Source organism: Ctenopharyngodon idella, chromosome 8, assembly GCF_019924925.1.
Source record: "Ctenopharyngodon idella isolate HZGC_01 chromosome 8, HZGC01, whole genome shotgun sequence".
Classification (NCBI taxonomy): domain Eukaryota; kingdom Metazoa; phylum Chordata; class Actinopteri; order Cypriniformes; family Xenocyprididae; genus Ctenopharyngodon; species Ctenopharyngodon idella.
Genome location: NC_067227.1, coordinates 32,153,303 through 32,165,146, shown reverse-complemented (window position 1 = coordinate 32,165,146; position 11,844 = coordinate 32,153,303). Strand labels below are relative to the sequence as shown.

The window sequence follows — 11,844 nt, the reverse complement described above, 5'->3', positions numbered from 1 at the left end:
ATTGCCCTGATAGTGGAAATGGGGATTTTCAATGCTTTAGCTATTTTCTTACAGCCTCTTTCTATTTTGTGAAGCTCAACAATCTTTTGCTGCACATCAGAACTATATTCTTTGGTTTTTCTCATTGTGTTGAATGATTAATGGAATTTGGCCTTTTTGTTTCCTCGTGTTTGTACTCCTGTGGAACAGGAAGTCATGGCTCGACAATTTCATGTTCCCTGATGTGCTAAAAAAATGTAAATATGAATGAGAATATATTTAGAGATATTTTAGACATCAAATTTTTTTAAGCACTTTAAAAAATGCTGGGTTGAAAATGGACAAACCCAGCAATTGTGTTAAATGATTTATTTAACTCAACTATTGTTTAAAAATGACTGTATTGCTTGCTTAAAATGAACCCAAAGTATGTTGGAAATGAACATTTATTAATAAGTTTAATAAATAATAAATAAGAAACATTTATTAAATTTCTTATTAATAAATGTTCACCTTTTAATTATTATTGTTGCCTCTAGTAATTATGTTTCTGATTTAAATTTCCTACCTATTTTTAAGGTTATTAATAATTCATTCTGAGCGAGCAATATAGTAATTTTTAATGAATAGTTGGGTTAAATAAAACTACCCAGCAGGTTGGTCAAACATTTAACCCATCCGCTAGGTTAAAATAACTCAATCACTGGGTTTGTCCATATTTAACTCAACCTGGGTTGTTTTTAACCCAGTATTTTTTAGAGGGTGCCAATAATTGTGGCCAACATGTTTTGGAGAAAAACATTTATTTCATAATGTGAGTTTCCTCCCACTTTCAATTCTTTTCCTTCAATGAAAGGTTAGATTTTTGTGAATTTTCTGAATGAAAAATCAAAAGGATAAACAATGCAGATTTATTTTCACAGCCACCTTTGCTCATATTTGCCAGTAATTCTGGAGTTGACTGTAGTTGCAATAGTTCGTAGAATGTCTAAAGTGGACTATTGAAATAAAGTGCAACCAAAAATGTCTTTTAATCGGCTGGTGTTTGGGTGATTTTTTAGTGAATGTATGAAGTCAGTTCTCAAGTTCACACAGAGGAACTACAGGTATAGAGAATCACATTCACTATCAACATGTTTCAATAACCACAAACATTACGCAGTACTGACTATCTTCATTTGCTCTAAAGTTTCAAGAGAAAAAATAAGAATTTATATTTTGCTTATATTTTAATATTTTTAAGCTCATTGCCTTTCATATTATTAGTATTGTAATGCAAAACATTCTTATGTTTTGAAAAAAAAAAATGCATATGTAATGTACTGCCATTGATTTAAGCTAATTTAAAATGTATATACATTACAGACACTTTTTGGCAAAGGGAAACTGTTTAATTGTTATGAACATAATGTCACAATCCAAAATATAATTTCTCATTTTTTTCCACACATTGGCAATAGAAATTACAAAAAGCTATTAATAGCTAAATTAATAAATGCAGTATAATTGCAATTAAAAGTTCTGTTTTCCATTAACCCCGGTGTTGCGCTCTTCGGCCGCCAGGGGTCGCTGCAGTGAAGTGAGTTTCTCTGTTCTGTGATGTTTCGGGGGTCCAGTCCGGTCCAGCCACACAGACCTACGTCTAGAACAGCAGGAAAAAACTTCAGCAGAGACTTGTCTTCAGATCACGAGCTCTACACATCGTCTCCAGAGTCGGATTAGGAGCAGAGCACTTCTGGAAGCGCGCGAACATGGACGATCTAGGTAAATACACATATTCCCACATGTTGTTTCCAGACAGACACAAACATAGCGGAAAAATAAAAGGGAGAGGGAGAGAGAGGCTAACTACAGTAGCCAATGAGCTAACGCACAAGATCAATGATACAAAGTAATACTTTATAGTTTAATACGTCATAGTGATACATTGTAACTCTTCGCGTTCCATCCTGCTGAACGCGTTATTAGTTTCTGTTACAGTTACAATATTAGACTATCATGTGTCACAAAAAACACTGAGGTTGACTGTGTTGGGCTGTACGCTGTTTTCCCCCTGAGGGAAACATCTTCAGTCATTAAATAGTTATCCATCTCTTTTTAAAAGATGCTGCTTGTGTGAAATCTTGCTATTGCATGTTAAATTTGTATTTCTTTCCATGATGCATTCAGTCAGAGCCAAAAAGCGTTGTTGCCACGAGACAAAAGTCAAAGTTTATCAGTAATCGCAGGTTGTAGCTCCAGTGATGAGGAGAAAATACAAATAGGATCACAGATATGAGCTTAGACTTAAAAAGTAAGCATTAAAAAACTAAAGAGAAAATACAATATACAGTATGCATATGTATATAAGAGTATAAAAGTGTATCAACAATCAAAATTTGACATATGCAGTGTGTAGTTTAATATGAGAGTGCACAGATGGACCTGGAGACCTTTGCAGTAAGAAATAAGTGAATAAGTGTCTGAGAGTCACAGCGGGTTATTCATCAGCAGGCCCACATGGAACATTTGTGTGAAATTCTACAGAATTAGAATAACTGTCATTTTCAAAGTTCCACACATCCCTTTGCTTACTATTCAGTATTTCTGTCTAACTCGATAATGCGTTCCAATTAGAGCTCCATTTGATTAATTTGAACAATAAGCATAAAAAATAAACTTATACAGCCATATTGTCTTTGAAAGCACAGACTGTTTTTTTTTTAGGTCAATCCATCTCTCTTTTTTAATTTACATATTTAGCATTCAACAAACAATATAATTATTGTTCCAAGTAATAAAAAACTGATTAAAGAAATATTAAAAGATAAGAAGATTACAAAACCGCCCAGTAGGTGGCGATATACATTAATGTAAATTGCCATTAAACAAAAGAAGAAGACAGAAGAAGTATTCTTAGCATCCATTTCCATGATGACTCCTGGATTGGCGCTCGTTTGAGAATGTCTTTGTTTAGTTACCAATAACTCTGACTTTCATACTCTGGGTTGACTGAACTTACTCCAAACCGTGGTTTTGGAACCTGCATACCTTGAGTAAGCAAAGTTTGGGTTAAAGGATTAGTTCACTTCAGAATTAAAATTTCCTGCTAATTTACTCACCCCCATGTCATCCAAGATGTTCATGTCTTTCTTTCTTCAGTCGAAAAGAAATTAAGGTTTTTGAGGAAAACATTCCAGGATTTTTCTCCATATAGTGGACTTCACTGGGGTTCAACGGGTTGAAGGTCCAAATGTCAGTTTCAGTGCAGCTTCAAAGAGCTCTACATGATCCCAGACGAGGAATAAGGGTCTTATCTAGAGAAACCATCGGCCATTTTCTAAAAAAAATAAACATTTATATACTTTTTAACCACAAATGCTCGTTGAAAAGGTCACGCGTGACGTAGGCGGAAGTACTTTCCAACATGATTACGTAATGCGTGGAGCATCACAGAGCAGTGCAAGATGAGCATTTGTGGTTAAAAAGTATATAAATGTTTGTTTTTTAGAAAATGATTTCTCTACATAAGACTCTTATTTCTCGTCTGGGATCATGTAGAGCTCTTTGAAGCTGCACTGAAACTGACATTTAGACCTTCAACCCGTTGGTCCCTGTTAAAGTCCACTATATGGAGAAAAATCTATCTCAAAAACCTTAATTTCTTTTCGACTGAAGAAAGAAAGACATAAACATCTTGGATGACATGGGGGTGAGTCAATTATCAGGATTTAAGGTATATGTGATGGTAAGTTAACCTTGCTTTCTGGAATACCTCCCAGATCAGATAATAACTCGCTGAACTCCATGTGGATGGGCGTGTCCTCTTAGGGTATTAAGTGACCCCGCCCACAGCTGCCTGCCCCTCCCACTGCAGCCCCTTTGTGACCTGAAGCACTGGACACACTGCACGATTTTAGCAATCCTATAAGATCATTACTTTATTACACTGTGCGACATGGATCTACTAAACTTCGGTACGTTACGCATGTAGACTGTACGATGATGACACCTGTTGACTCGTAGGCTACGATGCAAGTTTCTATAGAAGAATAAAACGTCATCAGCATGCGCTACTGGTAAACAAAACACTATATTGAGTCACACTTTGGCAGTTGTAGTTTTTATGTGTGCTGAAAATAAAAAGGAAGCAGCGAAAGAAGAAGGGAAAAGAGCTTGAGGTAAGCAGTTTTAAGTTTTAACGCCATGTCGCTTTGATTTCATGTCGCATTTTCATTGGCTGGTCAGTAGACGTAGGTCGTAGCAGCAAACACACTGTGCGTTGATCATGCTGAATTTCTGACACTGTCAGAAAACTATCGTAGGCTATCTTTGGTCGCAAGACCGGGAAAACAGCCATCTTTGAACCTCTCTCACTGTATGACATAGGACCACCGATTAAGAGCCACGATCACAGAAATCGCCACGATTGTTTCACGATGGCAATCTTTCGTCTGGGACAGCCAAAAATCGTGCAGTGTATCCCGGGCTTAAAGCAAACTAGGTTTGCTTCAGGACTCAGATTTTACAAATTAATTGGTGACTCAACAAAGTATCAAAATAGTGTATTGTACGAAATGTTATTAGAGTCAAACACAAAATTTATCACAATGACCATGAGCTTCATAGTCACAACATGCAAAATTATCACCATGCCACTGGCTGAATAGGAAAACTAACCATTTTGTAAATGCATAAATTACCAGATTTCAAGCAAGTCGCATGGAACAAACGCTGGGTCAATTATTATATTAGTATTTTATCCACATTACCACATGACTAGTACTGATTGGACGCACAACTTATAACATTAACATGAGTTGAAAGCTTATTTCTTTTCCTATCCAAACTATGCATTGCCTTTATCACATGGCTCTCATTCTGATTGGTCAGTTGCAGCATTCGCCGGTCAGATATTTCTAAATAATGACTGTTGTCCAGGGCAACACTACATAACAAACCACTCTCATCTGGTCCTTCTGTGTCTCTGCTGTTTCTACAAATAAGATAAAGCAATAATTTAATCTCATATCAGTATTTGCTCAAACTGTACAGCAACAGCAAGGTCATGGGTTCAATTCCCATCCCATTAAATGTAACTGATGAGCCTTTGAATGCAACCCAAGTCGCTTTGGATAAAAGCATCTGCCAGATGCATAAATGGTATTTAATAAGTTATAAGTGGGGTGATGTAAAGTTAGACGGTTATTATCACTTAACTGCTTTGCAGTAATGACTGGTTGACTCTACATTATCATAACAGTACTTTAGCAAACCGCACTGATTATTTGACATCTGAAGATGGAAGATATTTGATGGTGGTAGTTTCAGTGCATGTTGTTTTTTTTGGGCTGAAGAAAGAGGCGATTGTGTTCAGAGCACCGTTACGCGTCTCATTCAGTCCTGGTGTAGCCCGAGTGACAGACGAGTGCGTGCCGTCAGTGAGTTTGGATATGATGATGGTGTGAGTACGGGGAAATCCAGTGCCTGTGTTTGGAGTGGGGGAGGGAACTGAACTGACTCACTCAAGGGTCAAAGGGCGAATGAGAGGAGTTTTTCCAACCAGCTGCTCACAGTGGAATGCTTTATTAGCTTTGTTAGAGGCGATCAGTGTTTCGGATTTAGAATTAGCCTGTTGATGAGGCCAAATGGCTTCAAATGTGTTTGGACACTTATGCAGGGCCCATGAAATCCAGTTTTTTTTTTTAATGGTTTCATTAAATTTTAATAGCCAAAAAGGATGTCTAATCAATTGAATTCATAAAACTTTAACTATCTGAACATTAATAGGGAATGTCTTTTTATTTTTTCAAAAATTCCATGCTATCTGTGTTGTGTTTCTGGATCATGTGTTTTCTGATTTAAAGGGGACCTATAATGCCCTTTTGTCACAAGATGTAATATAAGTCTCTGGTGTCTCCAGAATGTGTCTGTGAAGTTTCAGCTCAAAATACCCCACAGATCATTTATTATAGCTTTTCCAAAATATCGCTCGGACAGAAACGCAATCTTTTAGCAATCGAGCTTGCCAGGGTCAATTTGCAGGCTAATGAGACTCTAAATAGTGTCTGTGCAGCCAACGACAGAACAGTTAGCATGCTTTGCTCAAACTTTTACCATGGTGTTAGAACTGGTACACCGTTTTTGCTTGCGAAAACAAAATGGTGGCGCCGTGGGTGGAAACGTGCAGATTAATGGGCGGTAATATTATAATAAGATCACCTTCCTACGTCACAAGGGGAGCAAAATCTGAGCGGCTCGTTTTTTTTTTTAAAGCTTGCAGAGAAAGGCTTGCCAAAACAAAGTTACTGGGTTGTCCTTTTTCACATTTTCTGGGTTGGTAGATGCACTGGGGACCCGATTATAGCACTTAAACACGGAAAAAGTCAGATTTTCATGATATGTTCCTTTTAAGAGTTTATGACTGGATCATTATTGCAGTGATTATTATGTTTCTAGCATGTTATATGTTTGGCAATAGTTGTTCTAATCCTAATTTATGGAGTGTGTAGCTTAAACAACCATGTAGGAAGACATATCATGGCCCTATTCCAGGATGACAATGTCAAGATTCACCAGGGATAAATTGTGAAAGAATGGTTGGAAGGGAGCATGAGGAGTCATTTTCACACATGAATTTGCACCTCTGAGTCCAGACCTTAACCTCAGTGAAAGTGTTTGGGATGTGCTGGAGGAGACTTTACAGAGTGCTCACCTCTTGCATTGTCAATACAAGATCTTGACCAAAAATTGATGCACCTCTTGATGGAAATAACATCACAACATTTATTTCAATCAGGAGGTGCTAATTCATGTGTAAAAATGATTCTTCATGCTCCCTCCCAACTATTTTTTCACAGTTTGAGCCTGATGAATCTTGACATTGTCATCAACTTTTTTTTGGCCAGGTAGGGTATTTCTCAAGTCAGACTGAACTTTTATTTTGACAGGTTGTTGCGAAGATCTTTGAGTCCCTGTGTGTATCTGATACGACGATAGGTTTACCAAATGAAATGGTGAAATGCTGGAGATGAAGTTCATGAGCGTCACATGTGCTTAGGTAGACCAAACTGAGACACGGAGAACAAGCAGACTTCATATTTCAATATCACTCACTCTTAATATTCACAGAAACGAGTCCATATCACAATTTGATTAATTGTACAGCCCCACTTTTGATTGATTCAAATTTTGCTAAATTCCATGGCATTCCTTGTTATACTGTAAATTAAATTTCATTTATGACACAGTTCCATTTGTGTGTTCTGCATTGCAGAAATCATAGGGCCCTACTCGTATGTGTATTAAAAAAAGAAAAAGCCATAGCAAGTGATCACTAATAGTCTCGACGCCAACACAATTCCCTGAGCAAGAGTGTAATTCACATAAACCTCAGTATTCTCGTAAGCTCTCACAACAGGTTGTTGCGGTCACAACACACAGGTGCACAATGAGGGTGTTGTTCAAGCGAATGCTGTTTCTCATCTTGGCCGTCAAGGTAGTAATTTATGGAGAATCACAGAACGATGATTTGTCAGTTAATGCATTTAAAGAATTTGGCTTTGGTGCACACAACTGCAGCCTGTGGAAACACTAAACGCTTGATCAGGCCCTTTTTTTTTTTTTTTTTTTTTTACATTTCTAGTAGACAAGGTAACTCTCACCAATGAGTCTTTACAGTCACCTTTGATCAATTTTATGCATTCTTTTTTTAAAGTATTAATATCTTTTAAAAAAAACTTACTGACCCCCAAACTTTTGAATTGTAGTGTATGTGTAATTTTTCGTTTAAATGCAGAAGCATTGTGATCACGCAAACACAATCTGATTGGCTGAATATGTTGAGTGATCATACTGTCTGTGTGCATAGAAAAAGTGCTTGTCACTGGAATATTTTCACTTTGTGCTGGTTAAAACACAGTGTGAGGAAAAGGGAGGATTTGAAAAGCAACATGGCAGAGACTCAGACACAGACTAAATCAGTTCCCCTTCCCAACACACACACACACACACACACACACACACCCCCACACACACAGTTCCATGGCACAACCTGCCCTCAGACCAAGGCTTCAAGGTCCCGCCTCACTTCCTCAGGAAGCAGTGGAGAAAGGAAGTGGCTTTGTGTTGAGCTCTATGACCACACTTTAACCCACTTAAGACATTCAGAGCTTCTGACAGTCAGGACAGTGCTGCTGTGTATTTTAAAGGCATGGTGCACCCAAAAATGAACTTTCTGTCATCATTTATTCACCCTCATAGTGATCGACCGATATTGATTTTTTTAGAACCGATACCGATAATTTGTGTGTTTTATGTGCCCGATAACCGATATGCAGAACCGATATTTATTTACTGTTATACTTCTGTTTTTGACACGATTACAACACCGCTGAACTGAACAAACCATTTTATTTATAACAATCATAATCCATCCTTGCATAGAAAACAAAACAAATCTTATTTATACACCAATAAATAGGGGGGTCTGAAAGTGCAAAAAATAAAAAAGTGCATTGTTACTAAACTGTTTTTGTTGAAAATTAGTAGTCTTTCATGTTAATTTTAATCTTCATATTACAAAAATAATTTTATTTATAAAAAGCATCAGCAGCAACACTAATGTTAACAATAAGCAAAATAAATGTAGAATGTCTAATGTTTTCAAATGGAGAAAATAAATTAAAGACAGGAGTCGTATCAACTTTGCAGAAATGTAATACTTCATTTTAAACTACAGTTTTAGTAGATTTATAAGCTGTTTAATAGGCTAAAGAGTGAAGAATAATTCGCTGGATAATGTTAAATAACTGAATAATATTCTCTGGAATATTGGAATATAACAAACAAAGCATAGTATTTTATTGCATTTCTCAACTGGTATGTTATATCAGAATTATTAATAATGTTTTTGTCGTTCTAGATTGTGAAATATCTGCTGACAAAGGGCTGTTTATCTATGCATTTACACAGAACTATACTCAAACTGCAATTGCTCGCGGAGATAATAATTAATTTCCGTAGAGTTGCGTTTACTTGGATGTTTATTAGCGAATTAATGATTATATAGTAAATGTTTATATAATTACGGTGTTTTAAACAAGTGAATCTTATTAAAAGTTACATGCGGTCGGTGGCCGAGCATCAACCCGCTGAGTGAACAGCAAAATACAATACATTATCTTGCATGACTCCGTGAGCTTGTCTCTATTTCTTAGAGACAAGCTGCATAAACTACCTACATTTCAGGCATTTATGTAACACATCTAATTTGTGCATTAATGGCTGTTATGTTAAATAAAGTTTGCTAATTACAGCAAAGCAGGTAAGTATATTTTACCTGTGCACGCCGTTGTCTCGTCTCCCCTCAGATGAGCTGTAATGGCGATCCTGCACGCAATTCTCAAAACACCCCCAAGATGGCAGCGTTTATCGGTAAATCCGATAATACAAAACCAATATCCGATTATGGTAAAATGCTTAAATATCGGGGGGAAATCGAAATATCGGTCGATCTCTAGTCATGTCATGGATTTCTTTCTTCTGTGGAACACAAAAAGGAGATTTTTTGAAGAACATTGGGGTCCAAACAGCATTGTATGGACAAAAGAACACAGTTCTTTGCACAATTAATCCGAATAAAACTGATATAGCGATATGGCTTAGTGCGATTTATCTAATCGCAAAGGCTGCAAATTAATTAAATAAATGTATGTGCTGCTTGTTTCAGAGTGAAGCGTGGCACTGTGTTTATTTACCCATTTTTTTCATTGTCTTAAAGCGTCTTAACTTGGGTTCATTGTGGAGCAGCATTTATTGCAATCTTCATCTGCTGATTTTTGTGCATATCCGATCAGATTTAGCAAGTGAGAACGGCCAAAAATCACCTCATTTTTATAAATCCGTTTCGAGCTTAAGAAAACCGATACGTTCTTAATTCTGAGTATCTGATTTTTGTGTGTAGGCTAGTTTACTTGTAGAGTACATAGAAATTTACTTCACACTCTTTTCCTGCGATTGACTGAATTTTCCAGTTATCCATGTTTTCACTGTTATACGGTAGGGGGCGCTATTACACATCTTCTGAAATAGTACAGAATCTCCGGATCAAAACACAGGTGAAGATGAAGCAGAAACAAGTGATAGAAGATTACTCACACAAATGTAAAATAACGCGATCATTAAATATTAAAAAGCATATAAGTTCAAAAATGCCTAATGAAATGTTGACACAGGACGAGCTGTAGGACTGTAAAGCTTTAGGGGTGTTGATGGACTCGATCTACGCTTTTTGTTTAAAATGTCACATTTTTTTTAAGAAACCCACATTCAAGTGTTGATAAAAAAAAGGATGAATGAAGCTACAATAAAATGTTTTTTAAATGGAAATAAAGTACAGTTAAAGGTATATTTCAAGTATAAAAAAAATTAGTAACAGTAGAATACTTAAAGTACAAAAATAATATATAAATAGAAAACTATAAGTATGTGTTCACTTAAAGAAAATGTACAAGTATACTTGCAGTATAAAACTACTAAACTCGTAGTTTACTGAGTGTATACTTTAAAGTGTACTTTCATAAACTAAAAAAAGTATTTAACTTGTAAACTATCAGTATACCTATAAGTTCAATTCTTAGTAGTTGCAGTACAAATGAAAAACTTAGTTGTAAACTAATTGTGTACTCAAAGTTTACTATTGTTACACTTAAAGTATACTTAAAAGTATATTTTTATACACTAAAATGTGGGCCAGTTTAGTCCCAAGTACTATTGAAACAGTACACTTTCAAGTATACCACTAGTACATTGATAGTAGTATGCTTACTATATAAAATATACTTGAACATGACTTAAAAAAGTACTTCAAGTTCATTTTATTTAAAAAAAAAAAAAAATCGTGATCTCATGTTTTTTTCTTTTCAGAAAAAATGCAACTACATTTTTTTCCCCAAATCGTGCAGACCCACATTACAACTCATAAAAGCACCCCGTTTGATTTGTGCTCCAGGTTTTATGAAGTCATTCGATGCCTTTTGTGAGAAACAGGCTTGAGGTCAATGATGCCAAACATACAGCATCATATTATTTGGTTGTTTGAAAACTATTTTCAGTTTTTCTCTCTTGTATCGATTAGTTTCAGTCCTCATCATCAAAAGCATTTTTAAAGAAATTATAATCTAACACAAATCACACACACACATCTGAAACAAGGGCTTTTTATGTGCACCATTAAACAAGGCATGCAGAATCCTTGACAATTAACTTAATAAAGTTACCGGCTTTTATCAGTGGAGAGTCTTTTGACTCATAATTCTGTCATATCCAGACTATTGGCCTATCTGTTCTCAATTACGATGATGGAGAGGCGGGCGGGCGCTGAAGGGGCGATCAAAGCGAGGCTTTGCCATGTGTTTTCCTGCTGTGATGAGGTGATTTAGATGAAAACGCTCGGACGCGTCCCTCTCTGTTGGCCTTTTCTTTCTGTATTTCCTTCGACCTCCTTTTGGATGCCCCGCTCCCCCTCTCCCTCCTTGGCAGGGCGTCTGGCCCGAGACACAGCGGTGATTGTTTTCCTGATGGCCCTGGATGTTCCAGAACTCATAGTTACAGCAGAATTCTTCCCACATGAGTGGATTTGGGAGATTCTCGCTGTAAGCGCTGCCTGTGTAAAATGTTCCACTGGACACATAATGGTCATCAAAGGTGTGGGTGTGAGATCCACAGAAGTGTGCAGATGTTATATTTGTTCATCGTGGTCGGCTGGGGCCGAATCACATGGAGTCCATGCACACAGAAAGCTCACCAGGACTGAAACAAAGCTCTACACATAGGAGAGTAAAATATATTTTGATTAACTTTTAATTATAATGCTTTCAGGAAGAA

General features: G+C 36.6%; 1 protein-coding gene across 3 annotated transcripts in view; it reads left to right on the top strand.

Moving 5' to 3' along the window:
- The first annotated feature begins 1,537 nt into the window (after positions 1-1,537).
- Positions 1,538-11,844, top strand: part of pxnb (paxillin b) — a 39,741-nt gene continuing 29,434 nt past the window's right edge. Inside the window, exon 1 of one of the 3 annotated variants that reach the window (XM_051903665.1) lies at positions 1,538-1,743. In XM_051903665.1, coding sequence (XP_051759625.1) covers positions 1,731-1,743 — 13 coding nt within the window. In that variant the 5' untranslated portion in view covers positions 1,538-1,730. The remainder of the gene's footprint in view (positions 1,744-11,844) is intronic. The other 2 variants (XM_051903666.1, XM_051903667.1) reach the window with 2 other exon arrangements.